This window comes from Argopecten irradians, chromosome 1 (genome assembly GCF_041381155.1).
Source record: "Argopecten irradians isolate NY chromosome 1, Ai_NY, whole genome shotgun sequence".
NCBI lineage: Eukaryota > Metazoa > Mollusca > Bivalvia > Pectinida > Pectinidae > Argopecten > Argopecten irradians.
In genome coordinates, this window is record NC_091134.1 from 65,582,281 (window position 1) to 65,610,232 (window position 27,952).

The window sequence follows — 27,952 nt, forward strand, 5'->3', positions numbered from 1 at the left end:
GAATTCAGAAGGAGTCGTTATGTGGGAAATCAATGGCAAATATCTACTTCCGCAATAATTTATTTTATGTGATATGAGCGGCAACAGGTGACCCCCATGATTATAACTTGACGTCATTACACACAACATACGAGATGGCTTCACAATCACAGGTAAATATCGGCGTCGCAGTTTAACTTTAATGTATATTTTACTTTGAATGACTACAACTCCAATTCCATGTCTAAAAGCCCCCTTTACAGCATATTCAATCACAGACTGACCCAATGTTGTATTTGAACAGAACTGGCACTGACATGGTCTCATTTTGACATTTCTCTATTTTCTATACTAGGTCTATGTGTCGAATTGATTTTATACACTTATAAGATGTCATCAGCAATATATCATACCCCACGAAACGTACATAAGAAATACGAAAGCTGCTGTCATTGTTGTTTAATTTGAAAGTGATTATTAATTACAACGTACTGTACATTGTAGTAATTTACAGATGATTAGATTATTAAATGAAAATACGTACAGTAGATCTAGTGTATAAAGAGAAAATGAAATATAATTTTAGTTCATGCATCCCTACTTTTATTTTTTTTATCATAGTCTTTTCTAAACACATTTGATCACAATATTCTATGAAAATATGTGAAAAATGGAGATCATAAAAAGGGGGCGGATCAACATTTACTAATTAAATTATCAACACCCGAGCTAAAACACTACCTTTGAATTTTTCCAGTTAGATTGTGTCCTATGGGGGTTTCAGCAATAATATGATCCAACCAGCTAACAGCTTCTTATGTTATTAAGTAATTGTTAGAGCTGCATGGTTAATTTTCAGCTGAATTATTACAAAACAAAGAAGGAAAAAAAAAAACACTTGACCACATGCTCCTTATTTTCCTTGTTTCAATGAATCATCACATGTCAATTTGTTGTGAGTGAATTGTTCTGTTTGTGTTTTAGGTTATATTTGAGAGAGATGGAGTTTACATTCACGTTAATGTGAATTCTACAACAGCAGACAGAGATGCTCACATTCCAGGAAGAGTTTACTTAACTCAAAAGGTACTATCTGTTTGTTAGATTACATATAGCATACATTTGTATATAAAAAATCCGAAAGAGCTTATAGTGGTTTACTGTCTCTGTCCAGATGGATCAGTAGTGCAACTACTTTCAGGATAATTAAAACAACCTTTGGATATTGATAATTTTCATAAAAAATTTCTGTGAACTCAAATGATCTTTATCTATCTTATTATTCAAAGTAATTTCTCGTGGCTAAAAATCAATGTTTTTGGCACTTCATAGTATCAGTATACTAGTTATGTTTTTGAAACTCATCAATGTTTTGAACTTGATAGTGATTCTGTTTAATAAAGCCTTCAAAGGTGGTTTTATAGACAGTAGCTAATCATCATTCTAAATGGTCACACTTAAAGGTCATGAAAATGAACGTGTGCTAGGGATCTTTTGAGTTAAAAGTCCTGATAATCATTTTTCTTTTTTCATTTTATTTCTATAGCCTGAAGGAAATTATATAGAATGGAAGGCAGAGGATGTTCAGAGCCTAGACAGTAATCAGAATGACCAGGAATGGGCAGTTATTGGAACAACATACTCAGTGGGCTACAAACCAGACAAGGATAATGTTGTCACTGGTAATAAACATTAAATAGTTTTAACATACACAAGTTATCAAGTTTGTAATGGGTAAACTGTAAAGTAAACAAGATTTCTTGTGGTTGAGTGGTTAAGGTCTTCAGACCTCTTATTATTAACTTTTTGCTTTCCTTCAACCTACCACCCCCTTTAGATGACTTTAGATTCATTTACCAAACATCCATATTTAGCCATTTCAAGAGCCAAATCTCTCTTAATGTAAAATGGATGGTTTAACTCTAACGGTTAATGTTGATATAGATCATAGATATAAAGTAATTAAAAGACTTCCTACATTGATTCAGTCATTAATAAACCAATCCATTTATCCCTCAAATGCAGAGACTTCAAAGGCAGAATCAAGAAAACGATACAATGTCAGTTTTGATATAATGGATTTAAAAAGTTTCAAAAGAAATGCACCAAACCATGGCTGGGCTTACATCATCTTCATCCTTAAAGATGGCACAACCTATCCAGCATTACATTTCCACAGTGGAGGCAGCAAGGCGCTACTCCAACAGATCGGAAAATACCTTCATATCAAGAGGTAAGCAACATTCCAATTTCACATCTTAATCCATTTCAAAACTGATGTTTGTATCATAAATAATTACACAAAAAATGCTTGACTTTTAGTAAAAAGTGTATGTATTCGTAGTCTAATTCCAATGCTGTTTTTGCAAAAACCACTGAAAAATTAATAAACATGGTATTAAACTACTTTTTGTTATAAATTCTATTTAATATAAACAACTAACGAACATATTTTAGTGGTGATCATATTTCTGGGTTTTTTTCGTGCCAGACCTTTTCCACTAATTAATATAAAATATGACTACGCTATATATAATTAAGTTTTCGGTATGTCATTAGTGTAGCAATTGTTGCAAATATGGAAATTCATCACTCCAAGAACCTGCTGAAAATCAATTTTACATCAAAATTTGATAGACCAAAATAAGTTTGTTTACAGTACTAGTATGCATATATAGTCGTCTTACTCTATTCTGTGTGTTGTAGAATGATTAATCTATTATAGATCTTACTTTTAAGCTCATTTTTTGTTATCAAATATCAACACATATAAAAAGATTGCATGATAGAATTTTTTTTCAGGTCCCCCAATGATAGCCGACTGTTTATTGTACAGGAACATGACCCAGACATGTTGTCCAAGTCGTTTGATGAGTTACACTTGTTTTCTGATTCGTCAGCATATCGAGTCACGGTGAGTACCTAGTAATTCAATGATCATAGTACATACCTGTTAAACCATTGTCGGAGACCCACAGGTGATCGCACTACACTATGTAACACAGCAAAAGTTACATAGTGGATACCTAGTGATACAATGATTATAGTACCTGTTAACTAACACAAAGTTACACAGTGGATACCTAGTGATACAATGATTATAGTACCTGTTAACTAACACAAAGTTACATAGTGGATACCTAGTGATTCAATGATTATAGTACCTGTTAACTAACACAAAGTTACATAGTGGACAGCTAGTGATACAATGATTATAGTACCTGTTAACTAACACAAAGTTACACAGTGGATACCTAGTGATACAATGATTATAGTACCTGTTAACTAACACAAAGTTAAAGAAAGTGGATACCTAGTGATACAATGATTATAGTACCTGTTAACTAACACAAAGTTACATAGTGGACAGCTAGTGATACAATGATTATAGTACCTGTTAACTAACACAAAGTTACATAGTGGATACCTAGTGATACAATGATTATAGTATCTGTTAACTAACACAAAGTTACATAGTGGACAGCTAGTGATACAATGATTATAGTACCTGTTAACTAACACAAAGTTACATAGTGGACAGCTAGTGATACAATGATTATAGTACCTGTTAACTAACACAAAGTTACACAGTGGATACCTAGTGATACAATGATTATAGTACCTGTTAACTAACACAAAGTTACACGGTGGATACCTAGTGATACAATGATTATAGTACCTGTTAACTAACACAAAGTTACATAGTGGACAGCTAGTGATACAATGATTATAGTACCTGTTAACTAACACAAAGTTACATAGTGGATTCCTAGTGATTCAATGATTAATTATAGTACCTGTTAACTACACACAAAGTTACATAGTGGATACTAATGTGATTCAATGATTATAGTACCTGTTACAACTAACACAAAGTTAACATAGTGGATACCTAGTGATTCAATGATTATAGTACCTGTTAACTAACACAAAGTTACATAGTGGATACCTAGTGATACAATGATTATAGTACCTGTTAACTAACACAAAGTTACATAGTGGATACCTAGTGATACAATGATTATAGTACCTGTTAACTAACACAAAGTTACATAGTGGATACCTAGTGATACAATGATTATAGTACCTGTTAATTAACACAAAGTTACATAGTGGATACCTAGTGATACAATGATTATAGTACCTGTTAATTAACACAAAGTTACATAGTGGATACCTAGTGATACAATGATTATAGTACCTGTTAACTAACACAAAGTTACATAGTGGATACCTAGTGATTCAATGATTATAGTACCTGTTAACTAACACAAAGTTACATAGTGGATACCTAGTGATTCAATGATTATAGTACCTGTTAACTAACACAAAGTTACATAGTGGATACCTAGTGATTCAATGATTATAGTACCTGTTAACTAACACAAAGTTACATAGTGGATACCTAGTGATACAATGATTATAGTACCTGTTAACTAACACAAAGTTACATAGTGGATACCTAGTGATCCAATGATTATAGTACCTGTTAACTAACACAAAGTTACACAGTGGATACCTAGTGATACAATGATTATAGTACCTGTTAACTAACACAAAGTTACATAGTGGATACCTAGTGATCCAATGATTATAGTACCTGTTAACTAACACAAAGTTACATAGTGGATACCTAGTGATACAATGATTATAGTACCTGTTAACTAACACAAAGTTACATAGTGGATACCTAGTGATACAATGATTATAGTACCTGTTAACTAACACAAAGTTACATAGTGGACAGCTAGTGATACAATGATTATAGTACCTGTTAACTAACACAAAGTTACATAGTGGATACCTAGTGATACAATGATTATAGTACCTGTTAACTAACACAAAGTTACACAGTGGATACCTAGTGATTCAATGATTATAGTACCTGTTAACTAACACAAAGTTACACAGTGGATACCTAGTGATTCAATGATTATAGTACCTGTTAACTAACACAAAGTTACATAGTGGATACCTAGTGATCCAATGATTATAGTACCTGTTAATTAACACAAAGTTACATATTAACAGCTCACTGAATTTAACAGCTGCCAGGGGGAGGGAGAGGGACTAAAATATTAAAGAAATGAGGTAAATGTTTGAACTCTAAAAGTTGGTGAATGATGTAAATGTTTGAACTCTAAAAGTTGGTGAATGATGTAAACTAGAACGTGGTAGCATGAGATGGAGAAGGGAGTCTGTCATTATACTGTAGTGTAATATTTGAGAAACCAAGGACCAGTCGATAGTAAGTCTTTATTTTGCAACAAAGTGGCCTCTGCTAACTGATGTCATGTTTGATAACTACCTAATAAGTTAGTAATAAAAACTGACAGACGTTTAGAGTGGCCAACAATATATGTGTATTTAATATAACATCTTTTAGACATTCTAGCATAACTTACTTTCCTGATTTCCATTATATATCCATATAAATTGTCCTGTTTTTGTCAATACATATAAGTTGTTATGTATATGGTTAAATAGCATAAGTAAATGCTGTATTCTAAATTTAGATGGATGATGATCTTTTTGAGTCTGACTCTCAGGTGAGTATTTAGGTAACACTGATGGAAAAAAATGTCATCATAAAGTCTGCCTGCTTATCTAAACAGACCGGTCACGATCTAGCTGGCATAACAGTGTTTAAAGAAGGTTGAGATAGGACACTGGAATTCAAAGTCAAATTCATACCCAATGATTTAATACTCAAGGGAGGTAATTCACATATACATGTACCACTATGGTTATAGAATTTGAAAATTTTTCAAAATAATTGACTGCTAATTTCCATTTTTTGTGATTTTATGGAAATGTGTGATAAAAAGAACACTGTTATTTCTCCTGCCATGAATTAGAGATGTATTATTATACAGTTAAATTATGGGGTTGAAGGATATAGCAAGTTTCTGGTTTCCCGACACTTGTCTATTTTCCAAGGCGGAGCCGAGGGAAAAAGGCGAGTTGGAGGGAAACCAGAAACTTGATATATGACTCAACCCCATACTTTAACGTTTTAATATACCGATACATACAAAACTATTATTAGACTAAAAGATGTACATTTGTATTTGTCTCACACGCTTTATCAATGTCTCGTACGCCCTGCTAATTTCAATGGCCATGGTCATTAGAGATTAAAAAAGCAGAATTTTGCATTATAATAGATCTACATAATCTTGGCTTCAAACATTTCAAATTATTCCGAGATGACAATGTGATTCCATGTCCCTTTTCTTTTACTTCTATTCAACCCACAGGTTAAAATTTGATTCTGCTATGATTTCTCAATATTTCAACATTTTCTACCACAAGGCATAATACTGAAATAATATGTATTGTTGAAAATCCGAGATGTTAACCACTTATAGGTAGTCTACATTATAACTGTGCGTACATGTACATATGAAACGATACTAACGTCATTTGATTATGTCGCTGGAGATGGCGTGATCGACAACTAGCTCTGCCCAATTTTTACATCGCCTGGTTCGACGAAACTAGCCGAGTGCGGGTGTGTGCTAGCTTCCAGGGGTGTGTTAGTTCGAAAGACTAGCAGACGGCTTAGCAAGGTTTTGGGGGGAAAGTTGGGAGCTAGTTATTTTAATCAAGTAACTTTTATATAGTGTAAATAAAGTAGAGGTATATTAAGATATGTTATCCATATCTGTCCTAGCCCCTCTCATTCCGATATTCATATAGAAGTGGGGTACTTACCAAGGTATCTATTTTACAGATATTTTAGATTGTGTTTTTTTCACTTATAGTCATAAAGAGTATTTTTCCAATTTTCACTGCATATCTATTGAACATTTCTAATCTTATTGAAATTTTCTCATATATTTGATATGGTCTCAGTCCACTGGTGCTTTAATCCGACAATTCAGAACAGGAAATATATGTAACTGAAAATGCCAGTGGGATTCTTGCCTGATGAAGTGATGTGATCTTAAAGTTATATATTTTAGAATAATAAAAAAATACTTAAAGTTAGGTATGATTGAAAAAGGGTGGATCTAGCAAGTATTATATTCAGATGTTTGCTAACTAATGGGACGCTTTTAACAATAATGGTGACCAGTCAGTGTCCATACATGCTTATACACATTTTTGCTAATTACTAACTTTATATCAAGAAAACATTCATAACCAACACCATAAGGTCACAGCTGTGTCTTACCAAAGTGCTGTTAGATCTCTATATATGGAAGTGTAAGACTAAGCCTAGTGTCAAATGGCTATTGAAGTGTTTAATAAGGGTCTTGGGTTGGAGATCAAAACAAAGCATATTAAATTTTTTTATCAGGTGTAGTCTTATTTTTGTAACTTCTAAAATAGGTACATAGTCCACAAAATTAAATGTAACCCATAAATGTTAATATTCACAAACAGTACAAAACTTTAAAGAATAAAAGCAAATGATGTTAAAAGGTATTTTTTAATCTTTGACTGTTGATATGACATTTACAATATCAAACTTTTCAAAAATCATTCTGTAATTTTTTCTGCTTTAAACAGAGATGCTTTGATAAGTATGGTGATCAAGCAATCGTCCCATTATACACATGAAAGTTAAATAAATGCTAAGTGCCAAAACTTGTCAAATAGACTTAGTTTCTTCATTCTCCATGAGTTTAGATTATGGTACATAGAGATATTCACGCTGTAGGATTTTGCTAGTTCTGCACATAGCTGTGTTTTGTGTGGCTAATAATTGAAGGCTAAGTGTCAAAAGAAACAAAAATGTGGTTTTATTTAATCGTTTTGATTAATCTTTTGATTTTGGTTTGACCATCTGTAGTTTAATAAAGGTGTGGAATTCTTAGTATAAAATCATGTATAGAAGATTTAAGTGTGTTGTTTATGTATACATGTACAGATTGTGGTGAAACAGGAAATGGGTACTATAATCCATGTACATCAATTTGCTATTTATAATTATGTGTAAAGAGGACATGTCATTAATAAGTGATGCTTAGATATGATGAAATTGACCTTTACTGCAGCACTAATTGTTCTGAGTGATCATGATTGTGTATGGCAAGTATTTACCAGTAATCATTAATTTTATTAGTCCACCATTTGATCAGACTTTCAAATGCCTGCTTCCTCATCCAAGGCCCATGGTCTGCTGTAAGCACTACTCATTGAGAAGTATTTAGGATTTTCTGAAGATCATCTATACCTTTTCTATCCTTCTTTGGTATAATCTGCAGATTTTCTTTCTTAAGCAGTTAAGTGCATACCCATTAACACAACGATTTAAGAGTCTGTTATAATTACATCCTTTTGCATTGTGTGAATATCATAGCTTACAAAACAAGACAGAGGGGTTACCTTCCAGCCTTCATATCATGCACATGTACTTTCTGTCTCAGTCTGAAGGACCATGGTAAGTCTATACCATACCATGGTATTAGGTGTCCATTGTCACACATCTGTCAAATATGACTTCTTCTCTTTAATAACTGATAATAATTTAACCAATGGAGATATCTGTGGGTGGTTGCAAAATTTACAAATACTGGGGCTGAGAGGCAGGAGGGTATCAATGTGTGTCTATTCATCTATCCACAGGCGTTTGGCTCTAAAGACATTTTTCTCTTATATATATATGTAATACTGTGTCAAGGTCTATAACTCGGCCAGCCAAATAACACAACCCAATTTCAGAAAAAGCATGATTATTAACAAACGTATAAGATGTGACAATGGGAATACTCTCAATCGACAGCCAGATAATTTATCTTTAATTTGGTATATGATACAATATATATTATGCCGTATAAATGTCACTAGGTATCCAGAAACATCGGAAAACAGACAGATTTCAAATGGTCGGACAGTGTGGTGTCACAGTATATATTGAGAGAAAAATGTCTTTAGAGCCAAACACCTGTGATCTATCTTACATATAAAAGTCATGTTGTATATGCGAAACTGTTTCAAGATAATATATGATATATAAAATAAGAGCAGTCAATTATTCATTCTTTTTCAGAAATTCATCAATGATCCCTACACACCACTGCCCTTGGAGGCTTTGCCAAGGTAACAAACTTCCTGCGTGACTCCATCATGACTCCGGAGAATGTGACAAGTCGACCAAAAGAAGAAGTTGCGGAAATTCTACAGGAGGATATCCCCGGTATGGAGATCAATCAACAGGTGGAAGCTGGATTTGAGGTCGTCACTAAGGTATCAGTTTGTTTCTCACAGAGTTTAAATAGTTCATCAACAGTTTAAACAGGACAGTCCAAATACAGCCTTTTCTGTATGTGACATTCACAGGACAGTCCAAATACAGCCTTTTCTGTATGTGACATTCACACATGTTTGTTTGTGTGCAGGATTTGGGATGCTGGAGTATGTTTTTGTTGCCCTCATTGTTTATATATGGAGTACATAGCAGCAGATGTACTAGTGCTACCTCACTGAAATGTACTACCATTGAGCAGCACATCTCACCTTGATATACTTACAGGAGGTGTATGGTATCGTACTTAAAACCAATATGATTTCGAAATTAGCTGAATTATTTCAATCTGGAAAAATAATTGTCACTGCTGAATTTACTTTGTTTACAGAATGTGTGTTATAAGCTTGACCTGCAGACAGTGACCATATTTATGATTTACATTATATGTATCTGTGCTACAGACAAAACTTCCAGCTCGGCCAGAGGTAACCCGAGGAACGCCGCTCGACTCACAACAGTGGTCTAAACATATGGACAGAGATGGTCGCATCAAAGACGTGGACAATCTCAAGGATGTCATTTTTCGCGGGGTATGTATACATACTTGCTAAAAGAAAAATTAGTGGAGAGGACAAAATGAATGATAATGGCATATTTGCATGTAAGTACATAGGTTTGCATTTACCAATTAGATGTACTAATCTATACTACTCAAAATTTGCTAAGGATCACTTTTATTTTGTAGTATATCAAATTCATTTAATTGTACAATATTCATAAAAATACTTTAATGATGTCTTTAAGATGTCTAAACACAGGTTCCAACAGGAAAACTATGGAATTTTCACGAGTGCTCGATACATTACTTGCGAAACAGAGCTACCCCCCAAAATCACAAAAACACACCAATGGGAGCGAAAATGAAATTCGCGTTAAAACAGTTTTCTCGTGTAATTTTCATTTCAATATATTGTGTGACGTCTCCTAGCTTCAATAAGACTTAGACATCGCCGACGCATGCTCGCAATTAAGTCCGGTTTCCGGTTTTGCTGGATGGATGCCCATTCCTCTTGCAGGGCTGTTCCATGTTTTTGCAGTGACCTTTGATGCTAAACGCGGGAAGAAATGGTTTCCTGTAGCATGTCCTAAACGTGCTCTATCGGATTTAGATCCGGCGAACGAACAGGCCAGTCCACGCGTTCGATAGTTTCCCTCTGAAGCCCGTCGTCAGAGGTTTAGTAACGCTATGTCACTACGAAATGACTTCATAAACGCCACTGGAACTCGAATATCTACGCAATCTGTACATAATCATGCAGACTGAAGTTCGTATACCTGCAGAGAGGATTCCCTTGACTGGTAGGCATGCTCAGGCTACACTTACATGGGTCCACGATCATGCGAGATGGACTATCAGAGACTGGAGCCCTGTTCTGTTCACAGACAAGTCCAGATTCTGTCTCGACTTCACAGACAGGCGTGCTAGAATGTGGAGACTACCAAATGAACGATTTCCTACAGCCAACGTCTGCGAACACGACCAACATGGCGGCGGGTCTGGAATGGTCTGGGGTGGTATAAGTGTCCAAAGTAAAACAGATCTCCATGTCTTCCGGAACGGCAATTTGATAGCCCAGAGGTACTGCGATGAAGTCCTCGATGTCTACATTAGACCATATGCTGGTGCTATCGGTCCGGAATTCATTCTAATGGATGATAACGCTCATCCACATAGAGCTCGGGTCACTGTTGCCTACCTCAGAGGAAAATTATCGTAGGTATGGACTGGCTTGCTCGTTCTCCAGATCTAAATCCGATAGAGCACGTGTGGGTCATGCTACAGGAATCCATTTCTTCCAACGTTTACCAGCCAAGGTCACCGCAAGAACTTGTAACGGCTCTGCGAGAGGAATGGGCATTCATCCAGCAAAACCAGAAACGGGACTTAATTGCGAGCATGCGTCGGCGATGTCGCAGTGTTATTGAAGCTAGGGGACGTCACACAATATGCTGAAATGAAAATAACACGAGAAAACTGTTTTAACGTGAATTTCATTTTCGTTCCCATTGCTGTGTTTTTGTGATTTTGGGGGGTAGCTCTGTTTCGCAATTAATGTATAGAGCACTCAAAAAATTCCATAGTTTTTCTGTTGTAGCCTGTGTTTAATCATGTTAAAGACATCATTAAATCATTTTTATGAATATTGTACAATTACATGAATTTGATATACTACAAAATAAAAGTGATCCTTAGCAAATTTTAAGTAGTATATAAACAACATATCTGACAGGTAAATGATTACACATATTTTAGACAGACTCTATCATACCATATCTAATAGAAGAAAATAATCTGCCTTGTCATTATTTCATTCACCTTAAACTGTAACATGTTAAAATCTGACATTGTATTGTTTTCTGAAATTTAAGAAACTTAGGCCAGATAACTGTTAGTGTACATAGGTACTCCCCGCTGATATTTATACATATACATACATGATAAGTCAGTAGCGTTAGATATTAAAGATATAGTGATATATATTACAGGGCGTGGACCCGTCTATACGGATCGAGGTTTGGAAGTTCCTACTTGGCTACTACGATTGGCAGTCGACATACAAAACCAGAGCTGATGAGAGGAAACGCAAAGTGTAAGGATGTTTATTGTGGTCTTACTTACTAGTAATACTTTAATAAACATAGGGCTGAAACGAATAGTATTTTTTGTATTCGATTATTCGGTCACATGTAATCGATTACTAATCGATTAATCGTTTGAATTGAAGGCAACTATATTTTTTCACTACTGACTACTGAAAACGTCCGCCATGTTTTTGTTATCAACTAATAATAACACCTACCGTATAATATGACAGAGGACATGCCTTATATAATATAAGCTTACCAACAAATACAAAAAGCTTACCAAAAAATTACAAGAATAGATTTATTGACAAAACAAACGTATTTTATCCCAAATAAGCTCTGAATTCCGTTCCTGTATCGTCTTCCGTAACATCGTTTAAATCAAGTCTGCTAACCCGCTGTTTTGACGTGACCTTCACACGTACGACTAATCAACCAAATTTGGATCGCCACGAAGCGACATGACCAAATTTTCTACAATGAACTTTTTTATTTCCGTGATAAAAAAAATAAAATAAATCAACAACTCTTATATTCAATTAGAATACGAACAAAAACAATCTTTTTATATGATAAACACATGCAATAGTAAAATTTAAATGTACAAGATTACTGCTCCTTCCGCTCCCGAGCGTTCTGGCGGCGATTAGGCCTCCGTGACGTAACAACATGGAGTCGATCGCTAGTGAAAATTGGCGAACAGCGTGTTGCAAGCTTTCTCATGACATCCACTTTTTCATTGATTAATGACTTTAACTTCCACAGAGACGTAATTTAACAAGTATTTCTCACATCATATATGCTGTGTTGAGTTCAAAACATGTACATAAAGAGATGAAACTCCAGTCGGAATGACTTACTCAGAAATCCATGATCTGTCAACGTGTTTAGTCAGCTTACAATGCACTGGCTATGCATGTTACGATTAACGATTAATAAAATCTTTAATCGATTATCAGCAATTAGCTTCATTAACCTAATCGCCTCCGATTATTCGACTAATCGTTTCAGCCCTAAATAAACATTTACTTTTAATTTTAGCTTAAAATTTAAGTTTTATTGGAAACTTGCTGTTGTACTTTTTTTCACTCCTTTTAGATCCCATTTGGTCTTTGTTGTAAGGTTGCAGGTATTATTTGATGGTCAATGTAAAAAAGGTGGTGGGGATTGAGTGAGGCATTGTGTCCATTATCTCCCTGTTCTTCTAGACAGGATCTTATCCTTTTCTCTCCAACAATTATTGATAATAAGACAGTTATTTTTATCTTTACCTAGGTGTCACTTTGACTTAAATTATAGCATTTGATCTAAATCACAGAAAAAACAATGTCAGTGTTCTATTACCACTGATGGACTGCTTCCTATCGTTGTTCTAATGTTTTATGTCACTATTTCAGGGACGACTACTTCAGGATGAAGCTACAGTGGAAGACAATCAGTGATGTCCAGGAGAAAAGATTCTCCCTGCTAAGGGAAAGGAAATGTCTCATAGGTAAGAGTTATTCCCCTTTGTCATATGAATAAATATCTAGTAACAATAAAATTGATCATTTTCATGTCTTTGAATAGTTTCACTTAAGTTTCATTTATAGTGTGATTTAGATTTATGCATTAAATAATAAGTTTGGATAATCTTCAATTTCAGAGATCTAACAATTGTTGTAAATGTTTATTTACAGAGAAGGATGTGACACGTACAGATCGTACACACAAATTCTTCGAGGGGGAGTGTAATCCTAACTTACAAGTCCTAAACGATATCCTGATGACGTACTGTATGTACAACTTTGACCTAGGTAAAGTTATCCCTTCTTTACCCACCTTTCCCACTCCATACACATTAAGTCAGAAAAACAAAGGCAGATTTCATATCTTCAAAAGCATTCTCTTCTAAAGAAATGCAATGTACATCTCTCCATTTGCATGTGATTGGTCTGAAACCACCTAAGGAAAAAATAATTGTGTTAATTTGTTGGTATTCCCAAAAATTATTGAAGTACATGTATCCAGATGAAAGATATTTTAGATCTTCTTAGCAGAAATATGATAAGCTGTATATAATACATGATAATAATAATAATGATAATTTGTTTTGAATTTAATGAAATTAAAAATCGTCTGTACCTGTAATAAATATATAACTCTATGATGCAAATCAAAATTTCAAAATTAATTTTTACTGGGAAAATTGGCTAAGGTTTGTTATACATTCCTTCATTAGACATCACATTTATTTGTAATAATATATGAACCTTAGCCAATTTCCCCAGTAAAATTAATTTTGAAATTTTGAGTTGTGTCATAATTTCTTTTCACTTCTTAGATGAAATGGTCAGTAATGGAGAAATGTTTGTTACTGTTTTTTAGGTTACGTCCAAGGGATGAGTGATCTATTGTCTCCCATTCTGGTTGTCATGGAGAATGAAGTTGATGCTTTCTGGTGCTTTGCTGGTCTCATGGACAGAGTGGTAAGTATATCAGGCTGTTTACATTATTTAGTAAACAACAAAATAAATAAAAAGATTTGTCAAGAAACCTTCGCACTAGAGAAACTTATCAAGATAATTTGTCTGATCATGCAGCTATCCAAGTTTTAGCCTTGGTTTATCACTGGCCTAATTAGGGTTCCTTTACAATCAGATGATGAGAAGTAGATAGACAGGAATAGAAAATATCATTCTTTGATTCAACTTTCATCCTTCAATGTTTGGTGTCTATGAAACTTCTATTAGATTTTGAGATAGCTTGGTTTTAATGTTACAGTGGGAGAACTTTGAGATGGATCAGAAAGGAATGAAGAACCAGCTAGCAGATATCCACAGACTGATGCAGTTCTCTGACCCAGAACTGTGTAGTTATCTAGGTCAGTACACATTCTAACACTTCCTTATATAGTTATCTAGGTCAATACACATTCCAACACTTCCTTATATAGTTATCTAGGTCAATATACATTCTAACACTTCCTTATATAGTTATCTAGGTCAATATACATTCCAACACTTCCTTATATACAAAATGTAGTTAAATAGGTCAATACACATTCCAACATTTCCTTATATAGTTATCTAGGTCAGTACACATTCCAACACTTCCTTATATAGTTATCTAGGTCAGCACACATTCTAACATTTCCTTATATAGTTATCTAGGTCAGTACACATTCCAACACTTCCTTTTATACAAAATGTAGTTATATAGGTCAATACACATTCCAACATTTCCTTATATAGTTATCTAATAGTTCAATACACATTCCAACATTTCCTTATATAGTTATCTAGGTCAGTACACATTCCAACACTTCCTTATATAGTTATCTAGGTCAGTACACATTCTAACACTTCCTTATATAGTTATCTAGGTCAGTACACATTACAACACTTCCTTATATAGTTATCTAGGTCAGCACACATTCTAACACTTCCTTATATAGTTATCTAGGTCAGTACACATTCTAACACTTCCTTATATAGTTATCTAGGTCAGTTCACATTACAACACTTCCTTATATAGTTATCTAGGTCAGTACACATTCTAACACTTCCTTATATAGTTATCTAGGTCAGTACACATTACAACACTTCCTTATATAGTTATCTAGGTCAGCACACATTCCAACACTTCCTTATATAGTTATCTAGGTCAGTACACATTCTAACATTTCCTTATATAGTTATCTAGGTCAGTACACATTCCAACACTTCCTTATATAGTTATCTAGGTCAATACACATTCCAACACTTCCTTATATAGTTATCTAGGTCAGTACACATTCCAACACTTCCTTATATAGTTATCTAGGTCAATACACATTTCAACATTTCCTTATATAGTTATCTAGGTCAGTACACATTCCAACACTTCCTTATATAGTTATCTAGGTCAGTACACATTCTAACACTTCCTTATATAGTTATCTAGGTCAGTACACATTCTAACACTTCCTTATATAGTTATCTAGGTCAGTACACATTCTAACACTTCCTTATATAGTTATCTAGGTCAGTACACATTCTAACACTGCCTTATATAGTTATCTAGGTCACTATACATTCATTTATTAGACATCACATTTATTTGTTAACTCTCATCGATGAAGCAGTATTAATACATTCGTGAAGAGACATTCCTAATGAAAAGATGTTCCTAAAATTTCCTTCAATAATTTGCCACCTTCATATTGTATATTGGTTCTTCCAACAGGATAAATATCCATGGCTTGTTTTGACTCTATACTCTATAATATAAACATTTACCTATTTAAAACATTAAAATATGAATATTTTGTAGAAAATTTTCTTATCCCTTCTAATTTTATGATGCTTTGATCAGAAATGTGTCTGTCATTCATGTATGCCTATCTTACAAACGTATGAGATGACTTATTCGCTGGTAGGCAAGACAAAGTTTTGAAGTCATCAAAATCCAGCTAACTTGACATTGTTTTATATTCCACAGAGAGCCACGACTCTGGTAACTTCTACTTCTGTTTCCGATGGTTACTCATCTTCTTTAAGAGAGAATTTTCATTCAGCGATGTCCAAAGATTATGGGAGGTAAGCTTGAATAATGATACAGCAGTGTTGACAGACAGTTTTCAATAAATAGAAATCAGAAAAATTACAAGTTTTGAAATTCCAGCCTCCTGTGAAAAGTTTCTCGGTGTTTGCTCTTCAGATTGGAAAAGCAAAGTTAAACTTCTGCCACACAAATTTTGTGTGCCAATATTCATCCTTTACAACAAATGCTTTCAACTTTTACATTCATATTTCTTATTGATGAAAAGGGATGTTGATCAGCTTTCAAGTATTGTTTAAATGTTAAGATTTTCAATTATTCCCTTTTATTTCAAGGATTCATGTCAGTGATTGCATTGTGAGTAATGAGTCACATATAAACAATTCTGTTGTCTTCCCTGACCTTTGTATTGTATTTACTACAGGTGATATGGGCAGAGTGTCCGTGTAAGAACTTCCATCTGTTGATATGTCTGGCTATTGTATTTACTACAGGTGATATTGACAGAGCGTCCGTGTAAGAACTTCCATCTGTTGATATGTCTGGCTATTGTATTTACTACAGGTGATATGGACAGAGCGTCTGTAAGAACTTCCATCTGTTGATATGTCTTGCTATTGTATTTACTACAGGTGATATGGGCAGAGCGTCCGTGTAAGAACTTCCATCTGTTGATATGTCTGGCTATTGTATTTACTACAGGTGATATGGACAGAGTGTCTGTAAGAACTTCCATCTGTTGATATGTCTTGCTATTGTATTTACTACAGGTGATATGGGCAGAGCGTCTGTAAGAACTTCCATCTGTTGATATGTCTGGCTATTGTATTTACTACAGGTGATATGGACAGAGTGTCTGTAAGAACTTCCATCTGTTGATATGTCTGGCTATTGTATTTACTACAGGTGATATGGGCAGAGCGTCCGTGTAAGAACTTCCATCTGTTGATATGTCTGTCTATTGTATTTACTACAGGTGATATGGACAGAGCGACTGTAAGAACTTCCATCTGTTGATATGTCTTGCTATTGTATTTACTACAGGTGATATGGGCAGAGCGTCCGTGTAAGAACTTCCATCTGTTGATATGTCTGGCTATTGTATTTACTACAGGTGATATGGACAGAGTGTCTGTAAGAACTTCCATCTGTTGATATGTCTGGCTATTGTATTTACTACAGGTGATATGGACAGAGCGTCCGTGTAAGAACTTTCGTCTGTTGATATGTCTGGCTGTTGTATTTACTACAGGTGATATGGACAGAGCGTCTGTAAGAACTTCCATCTGTTGATATGTCTGGCTATTGTATTTACTACAGGTGATATGGACAGAGCGTCCGTGTAAGAACTTCCATCTGTTGATATGTCTGGCTATTGTATTTACTACAGGTGATATGGACAGAGTGTCTGTAAGAACTTCCATCTGTTGATATGTCTTGCTATTGTATTTACTACAGGTGATATGGGCAGAGCGTCCGTGTAAGAACTTCCATCTGTTGATATGTCTGGCTATTGTATTTACTACAGGTGATATGGACAGAGTGTCTGTAAGAACTTCCATCTGTTGATATGTCTTGCTATTGTATTTACTACAGGTGATATGGGCAGAGTGTCTGTAAGAACTTCCATCTGTTGATATGTCTGGCTATTGTATTTACTACAGGTGATATGGACAGAGTGTCTGTAAGAACTTCCATCTGTTGATATGTCTTGCTATTGTATTTACTACAGGTGATATGGACAGAGCGTCTGTAAGAACTTCCATCTGTTGATATGTCTGGCTATTGTATTTACTACAGGTGATATGGACAGAGCGTCGTGTAAGAACTTCCATCTGTTGATATGTCTGGCTATTGTATTTACTACAGGTGATATGGACAGAGCGTCGTGTAAGAACTTCCATCTGTTGATATGTCTGGCTATTGTATTTACTACAGGTGATATGGACAGAGCGTCTGTAAGAACTTCCATCTGTTGATATGTCTGGCTATTGTATTTACTACAGGTGATATGGACAGAGTGTCCGTGTAAGAACTTCCATCTGTTGATTTGTCTGGCTATTGTATTTACTACAGGTGATATGGGCAGAGCGTCTGTAAGAACTTCCATCTGTTGATATGTCTGGCTATTGTATTTACTACAGGTGATATGGACAGAGCGTCCGTGTAAGAACTTCCATCTGTTGATATGTCTGGCTATTGTATTTACTACAGGTGATATGGACAGAGCGTCCGTGTAAGAACTTCCATCTGTTGATATGTCTGGCTATTGTATTTACTACAGGTGATATGGACAGAGTGTCTGTAAGAACTTCCATCTGTTGATATGTCTTGCTATTGTATTTACTACAGGTGATATGGACAGAGCGTCCGTGTAAGAACTTCCATCTGTTGATATGTCTGGCTATTGTATTTACTACAGGTGATATGGACAGAGCGTCCGTGTAAGAACTTCCATCTGTTGATATGTCTGGCTATTGTATTTACTACAGGTGATATGGACAGAGCGTCCGTGTAAGAACTTCCATCTGTTGATATGTCTGGCTATTGTATTTACTACAGGTGATATGGACAGAGCGTCCGTGTAAGAACTTCCATCTGTTGATATGTCTGGCTATTGTATTTACTACAGGTGATATGGACAGAGTGTCCGTGTAAGAACTTCCATCTGTTGATTTGTCTGGCTATTGTATTTACTACAGGTGATATGGGCAGAGCGTCTGTAAGAACTTCCATCTGTTGATATGTCTGGCTATTGTATTTACTACAGGTGATATGGACAGAGCGTCCGTGTAAGAACTTCCATCTGTTGATATGTCTGGCTATTGTATTTACTACAGGTGATATGGACAGAGCGTCCGTGTAAGAACTTCCATCTGTTGATATGTCTGGCTATTGTATTTACTACAGGTGATATGGACAGAGTGTCTGTAAGAACTTCCATCTGTTGATATGTCTTGCTATTGTATTTACTACAGGTGATATGGACAGAGCGTCCGTGTAAGAACTTCCATCTGTTGATATGTCTGGCTATTGTATTTACTACAGGTGATATGGACAGAGCGTCCGTGTAAGAACTTCCATCTGTTGATATGTCTGGCTATTGTATTTACTACAGGTGATATGGAACAGAGCGTCCGTGTAAGAACTTCCATCTGTTGATATGTCTGGCTATTGTATTTACTACAGGTGATATGGACAGAGCGTCCGTGTAAGAACTTCCATCTGTTGATTTGTCTGGCTATTGTATTTACTACAGGTGATATGGACAGAGCGTCCGTGTAAGAACTTCCATCTGTTGATATGTCTGGCTATTGTATTTACTACAGGTGATATGGACAGAGCGTCCGTGTAAGAACTTCCATCTGTTGATATGTCTGGCTATTGTATTTACTACAGGTGATATGGACAGAGTGTCCGTGTAAGAACTTCCATCTGTTGATTTGTCTGGCTATTGTATTTACTACAGGTGATATGGGCAGAGCGTCTGTAAGAACTTCCATCTGTTGATATGTCTGGCTATTGTATTTTACTACAGGTGATATGGACAGAGCGTCCGTGTAAGAACTTCCATCTGTTGATATGTCTGGCTATTGTATTTACTACAGGTGATATGGACAGAGCGTCCGTGTAAGAACTTCCATCTGTTGATATGTCTGGCTATTGTATTTACTACAGGTGATATTGGACAGAGTGTCCGTGTAAGAACTTCCATCTGTTGATATGTCTTGCTATTGTATTTACTACAGGTGATATGGACAGAGCGTCCGTGTAAGAACTTCCATCTGTTGATATGTCTGGCTATTGTATTTACTACAGGTGATATGGACAGAGCGTCCGTGTAAGAACTTCCATCTGTTGATATGTCTGGCTATTGTATTTACTACAGGTGATATGGACAGAGCGTCCGTGTAAGAACTTCCATCTGTTGATATGTCTGGCTATTGTATTTACTACAGGTGATATGGACAGAGCGTCCGTGTAAGAACTTCCATCTGTTGATATGTCTGGCTATTGTATTTACTACAGGTGATATGGACAGAGTGTCCGTGTAAGAACTTCCATCTGTTGATTTGTCTGGCTATTGTATTTACTACAGGTGATATGGGCAGAGCGTCTGTAAGAACTTCCATCTGTTGATATGTCTGGCTATTGTATTTACTACAGGTGATATGGACAGAGCGTCCGTGTAAGAACTTCCATCTGTTGATATGTCTGGCTATTGTATTTACTACAGGTGATATGGACAGAGCGTCCGTGTAAGAACTTCCATCTGTTGATATGTCTGGCTATTGTATTTACTACAGGTGATATGGACAGAGTGTCTGTAAGAACTTCCATCTGTTGATATGTCTTGCTATTGTATTTACTACAGGTGATATGGACAGAGCGTCCGTGTAAGAACTTCCATCTGTTGATATGTCTGGCTATTGTATTTACTACAGGTGATATGGACAGAGCGTCCGTGTAAGAACTTCCATCTGTTGATATGTCTGGCTATTGTATTTACTACAGGTGATATGGACAGAGTGTCCTGTAAGAACTTCCATCTGTTGATATGTCTGGCTATTGTATTTACTACAGGTGATATGGGCAGAGCGTCCGTGTAAGAACTTCCATCTGTTGATATGTCTGGCTATTGTATTTACTACAGGTGATATGGGCAGAGCGTCCGTGAAAGAACTTCCATCTGTTGATATGTCTGGCTATTGTATTTACTACAGGTGAAATGGACAGAGCGTCCGTGTAAGAACTTCCGTCTGTTGATATGTCTGGCTATTGTATTTACTACAGGTGATATGGACAGAGCGTCCGTGTAAGAACTTCCATCTGTTGATATGTCTGGCTATTGTATTTACTACAGGTGATATGGACAGAGCGTCCGTGTAAGAACTTCCATCTGTTGATATGTCTGGCTATTGTATTTACTACAGGTGATATGGACAGAGCGTCTGTGTAAGAACTTCCATCTGTTGATATGTCTGGCTATTGTATTTACTACAGGTGATATGGACAGAGTGTCTGTAAGAACTTCCATCTGTTGATATGTCTGGCTATTGTATTTACTACAGGTGATATGGACAGAGCGTCCATGTAAGAACTTCCATCTGTTGATATGTCTGGCTATTGTATTTACTACAGGTGATATGGACAGAGCGTCCGTGTAAGAACTTCCATCTGTTGATATATCTGGCTATTGTATTTACTACAGGTGATATGGGCAGACATCCGTGTAAGAACTTCCGTCTGTTGATATGTCTGGCTATTGTATTTACTACAGGTGATATGGGCAGACATCCGTGTAAGAACTTCCATCTGTTGATATGTCTGGCTATTGTATTTACTACAGGTGATATGGACAGAGCGTCCGTGTAAGAACTTCCGTCTGTTGATATGTCTGGCTATTGTATTTACTACAGGTGATATGGACAGAGTGTCCGTGGAAGAACTTCCATCTGTTGATATGTCTGGCTATTGTATTTACTACAGGTGATATGGACAGAGCGTCCATGTAAGAACTTCCATCTGTTGATATGTCTGGCTATTGTATTTACTACAGGTGATATGGACAGAGCGTCCATGTTAGAACTTCCATCTGTTGATATGTCTGGCTATTGTATTTACTACAGGTGATATGGGCAGACATCCGTGTAAGAACTTCCATCTGTTGATATGTCTGGCTATTGTATTTACTACAGGTGATATGGACAGAGTGTCCGTGTAAGAACTTCCATCTGTTGATATGTCTGGCTATTGTATTTACTACAGGTGATATGGACAGAGCGTCCATGTAAGAACTTCCGTCTGTTGATATGTCTGGCTATTGTATTTACTACAGGTGATATGGACAGAGCGTCCGTGTAAGAACTTCCATCTGTTGATATGTCTGGCTATTGTATTTACTACAGGTGATATGGACAGAGTGTCCGTGTAAGAACTTCCATCTGTTGATATGTCTGGCTATTGTATTTACTACAGGTGATATGGACAGAGCGTCCGTGTAAGAACTTCCATCTGTTGATATGTCTGGCTATTGTATTTACTACAGGTGATATGGACAGAGTGTCCATGTAAGAACTTCCATCTGTTGATATGTCTGGCTATTGTATTTACTACAGGTGATATGGACAGAGCGTCCGTGTAAGAACTTCCATCTGTTGATATGTCTGGCTATTGTATTTACTACAGGTGATATGGACAGAGCGTCCGTGTAAGAACTTCCATCTGTTGATATGTCTGGCTATTGTATTTACTACAGGTGATATGGACAGAGTGTCCGTGTAAGAACCTTCGTCTGTTGATATGTCTGGCTATTGTATTTACTACAGGTGATATGGACAGAGTGTCCGTGTAAGAACCTTCGTCTGTTGATATGTCTGGCTATTGTATTTACTACAGGTGATATGGACAGAGTGTCCGTGTAAGAACTTCCGTCTGTTGATATGTCTTGCTATTGTATTTACTACAGGTGATATTGACAAGGGTCCGTGTAAGAACTTCCGTCTGTTGATATGTCTGGCTATTGTATTTACTACAGGTGATATGGACAGAGCGTCCGTGTAAGAACTTCCATCTGTTGATATGTCTGGCTATTGTATTTACTACAGGTGATATGGGCAGACATCCGTGTAAGAACTTCCGTCTGTTGATGTCTGGCTATTGTATTTACTACAGGTGATATTGACAGAGCGTCCGTGTAAGAACTTCCATCTGTTGATATGTCTGGCTATTGTATTTACTACAGGTGATATGGACAGAGTGTCCGTGTAAGAACTTCCGTCTGTTGATATGTCTGGCTATTGTATTTACTACAGGTGATATGGACAGAGCGTCCGTGTAAGAACTTCCATCTGTTGATATGTCTGGCTATTGTATTTACTACAGGTGATATGGACAGAGCGTCTGTGTAAGAACTTCCGTCTGTTGATATGTCTGGCTATTGTATTTACTACAGGTGATATGGACAGAGTGTCCGTGTAAGAACTTCCGTCTGTTGATATGTCTGGCTATTGTATTTACTACAGGTGATATTGACAGAGTGTCCGTGTAAGAACTTCCGTCTGTTGATATGTCTGGCTATTGTATTTACTACAGGTGATATGGACAGAGCGTCCATGTAAGAACTTCCGTCTGTTGATATGTCTTGCTATTGTATTTACTACAGGTGATATGGACAGAGCGTCCATGTAAGAACTTCCGTCTGTTGATATGTCTGGCTATTGTATTTACTACAGGTGATATGGACAGAGCGTCTGTGTAAGAACTTCCATCTGTTGATATGTCTGGCTATTGTATTTACTACAGGTGATATGGACAGAGTGTCCGTGTAAGAACTTCCGTCTGTTGATATGTCTGGCTATTGTATTTACTACAGGTGATATGGACAGAGCGTCTGTAAGAACTTCCATCTGTTGATATGTCTGGCTATTGTATTTACTACAGGTGATATGGACAGAGCGTCCGTGTAAGAACTTCCATCTGTTGATATGCCTGGCTATACTGGACACAGAGAAAATCACACTCATAGAAAACAAATTTGGCTTCACAGAAATCCTAAAGGTAAGCGAAGTTCCCCTTAACAGGGTATAACTTCTGTTAATAATGTCACTCTCATTTATAAATCTATATCACAAGACATGTTCCTAGCCAAAAGTTTAGGCAACTTCTATTTACTACTCTGACAGAAGAAAACAAGACATCTAAGATATAACCTTTGTTACATTACGGCATCTTATTAGAGTGACATGTGTTATTGTTACATGAGTTTGAAGAGCCCCGAGATATTTTCATAAACGGGAACCATGTGCTCTAGCTACTCATAAGGCATAAAAATATATATGAGTAAATAAATACATCGAAAGACACTAAAAAAAATTTTTTTTAACCGACTTTCCAACCCTCTTTTTTTTTTGCCAATTTAACCCTAAACAGACATTTTTTTGGCCTAAGATTAATACTGAACAGAAAAAGTACCTGCCTCGCATCTACAGATCACTGACTGTATTCTAATTGACAGACTTTTGGGCCGTTTTCGTTTATTTGGAATAACCAGTTCGACCGTTGGTTAAAGACATTATTTCAAGTATGAATCCTGACAGACCTGCAGTTTTTGATACAGGCCTGTGAGGGCTTTGTCAAGGCTCGTCTGAAAACAATATAAAATCACCAGGTCGGTCTTTGATTAATAAACAAACAACTAGGTCCAACCAGTCAAACCATATAATCGAAAACGGCCCAAGAGTAGTGAAGTCATGTTGGCTACAGTCAAGTTAATAAGTTCGTGAAGGTGTTTTGATATAGATTGTTGAGTATTTTACCTCACTATCTTACAGCACATCAATGATATGAGTCTAGCCATCCACTTAGAAGACACTCTAAAGAAAGCTGAGAGCATATGCCTACAGCTCAAGAACAGTAAAAAACTCCCTACACTGCTGAAAGAAATCTTAGGAATGGAATTATCGCCAAGCAGTTCAACATCAAGCTCCTGCAAAACTACACCTATTGGAACACCAATAAATCATGAATCCACGCCAAGACTTGAGCTGCCACTCCATGTGAGAGAGAACGGACTCAGTGCACCAAGTTCTGGCTCTGGCACTGCAGTGACAACACCAGATGATAGCAGTCTGGAAATACTCACAGAAAATGCAGATACAGCCATGAACTTGGTCTATAACTAGTTGAACAAGCAGTCGAGTGACTCTAATTCAAGACCCACTTGGGTGACTATGTACAGAGACACATGTTGTACCTGCAAACTTGCCGCGAGTCCAGATTTGGTGCTAGTTATGCTACTCACCAGTAAAGTGTGTAATGCTGATTGATTCAGATGATTACACTGTTTGAATTTTGTGTATAACATGTCCTCTTCAGCACCTAGGATCCTGACACTTCCGCTCGTAGTCAGAGTGTCGAGGCAGTGTTGCATCTCGTCATGAGACTTGCTCAGTGTTGTGTTGCATACTGATGCTGACCAAGACCAGTGACCAGCCATTATTCCAGGGTATCACCCTATAGGGCTAGGGTACTTATAACATGATGTATTGGAGAACACATCTATTAATTGCTACAATCATTTCTCCAGATAAATGTACCAGCTAATCACCAAAGCTTCCAGTAACCTGTCAGCATTTTTATTAGATATATCTGTCTAATATATGACTTCAAGAAAATGGTGAATCAACTTGTGAAAGTGCTAAGTGTCAACTACAAAAAGCTTTCTTGTAATATGTATTATGTTAATGATGACGCTGTGATGGTATGAACGACATTCTGTGTGGATGTGATATTGGTCTGGTGTACTGTGTAATGTGCATATGTAAGGATGACGCTGTGATGGTATGAACGACATTCTGTGTGGATGTGATATTGGTCTTGTGTACTGTGTAATGTGCATATGTAAGGATGACGCTGTGATGGTATGAACGACATTCTGTGTGGATGTGATATTGGTCTTGTGTACTGTGTAATTTGCATATGTAAGGATGACGCTGTGATGGTATGAACGACATTCTGTGTGGATGTGATATTGGTCTTGTGTACTGTGTAATTTGCATATGTAAGGAAATACAGTTAGACATCATTAACTTTAAGTCTGCTGGACTGAACTTCATTTGAATTGAATGATTTTGAAGTTCAGGGTAAACCTTTGTTGGGACCAACTTCTGCTAATTAAACTGGCTCCTCATGTTAAGTAATTCAGTTAAAGGTTATGATTATAAAGATTATGGTCCCTCTTTATTCAGTTCTATTTTGAATTATGAATGAAAATATCCGATCACATAATAATATTTTACAGATTCTTACAATAAGAAGATTTCAGATTTACTAGCCTTTATTAACAAGTTTCTTTAAACTACTATCATTCTCAGAAAATTGGTTGTAATGTAAAGAATTAGAACAAATTAGAACATTATTTGCAGATACCTGGTAATTATAATTACCTGGTACACTTTATTTGGTGCTTGATGATGTACCTGGCACACTGATCCTCTGGTTTGACAATTAAACATTATTGAATCAGAGAAGACACTGGTTTTATAACTGTAGTTGAAACACTATGTTCATGTCTTAATACTAGTCGAAAATCATCATCTAACAACTATATCTCCATGAGTTTTTATCCTGTATTTTGAATAACTGTTTAAAAAAATGCAATTGACCACCAGAAGTGTTAGTGATTGTTATCTCAATATAGTACATAACTGTGAGATTGATACAAATGGTAAAGATGATGTTTAAAGTGAAAGTGAAAGTAAGATTATAGTAATTGTGATAGTGCAATGCTTCTAGCACAAAACAAAAATGCTAGAATTAGGTAACTGCTGTTTAAAAATATCTTCTGATGTGTTTATTGTTGAAGTTTTGTTTTGTGGTTGTTGTTACATTCAACATCAGAACATGTCTATTGTTTACAGAAATTACATCAACTATTGATACATGCATTTTATGATATTGGAATGGAAGTTAATTGTGAGGTAGATATTATAGAATTGCCCATACTGACTGCTAAATGGGAGTTGAATTTAAGATAAGTAAGGCAGTGCATATTTACTACAAACTGTGATTAATGTAAGTGGTGAGAGTTTATGAGATAGTTATATACATTTAACATTTGTTGTACATACAATTATTTATGTATACGTAGCTAGCATTACATAGTTATATCTCAGTATTCATCAAGTGTATCATTTATGCTATGTTAGGATAGGTCTTGACAGTGCTGAAGTTTCAATATTTCTTAGACAGAACGGTAGATATTTATGATTCACTCAACACCATAGCAACAGATGATGAGGGTATGTGTAAACCATAGCAACAGATGATGAGGGTATGTGTAAACCACAGCAACAGATGATGAGGGTATGTGTAAACCATAGCAACAGATGATGAGGGTATGTGTAAACCACAGCAACAGATGATGAGGGTATGTGTAAACCATAGCAACAGATGATGAGGGTATGTGTAAACCATAGCAACAGATGATGAGGGTATGTGTAAACCACAGCAACAGATGATGAGGGTATGTGTAAACCATAGCAACAGATGATGAGGGTATGTGTAAACCATAGCAACAGATGATGAGGGTATGTGTAAACCACAGCAACAGATGATGAGGGTATGTGTAAACCATAGCAACAGATGATGAAGGTATGTGTAAACCGTAGCAACAGATGATGAGGGTATGTGTAAACCATAGCAACAGATGATGAGGGTATGGTACACCCTCGAGGGTTTCATTATCTTTCAGGAGAGGCGGTACAATTGCAATTTCAGGAGGTACTTTTCTATACCATCTCTATGTTATCAATTGTAATTTAGCCTAAATCAGGCGGTACCACAGACAAGTTCAACCGACAGAAAGTACTGGGTACTGCCTGAAAATGAAACTCCTTCACACAACACCCTAGCAACAGATGATGAAACTCCAGCACTGCTAAAATCTACTATAATATGAAATACTGTGATCTTAAGTGTGAAACACTTTGTGGAACTAGTTCAGTTTTATTCTGTATGAAATCTTGTACTTTTTTCTTATTGATACTTTTATTTGTTCCATAAATATAAACAAAGAAATAAAAATGTTAATGCCTTCAGTTTCAT

The 27,952-nt window shown here is 36.1% G+C and overlaps 1 protein-coding gene across 1 annotated transcript; it reads left to right on the plus strand.

The window, feature by feature from the left end:
- Window positions 1-6: 6 nt before the first annotated feature.
- Window positions 7-27,945, plus strand: LOC138305685 (TBC1 domain family member 15-like). Its single transcript, XM_069245978.1, is given in 16 exon segments — window positions 7-152; window positions 964-1,065; window positions 1,526-1,661; window positions 2,005-2,212; window positions 2,782-2,893; window positions 8,981-9,001; window positions 9,004-9,177; window positions 9,640-9,768; window positions 11,726-11,829; window positions 13,222-13,316; window positions 13,504-13,620; window positions 14,192-14,292; window positions 14,588-14,687; window positions 16,286-16,383; window positions 23,789-23,905; window positions 24,679-27,945. Coding segments are annotated over 16 exon segments (1,983 nt in total). The 5' UTR covers window positions 7-134; the 3' UTR covers window positions 25,030-27,945.
- Window positions 27,946-27,952: the final 7 nt, after the last annotated feature.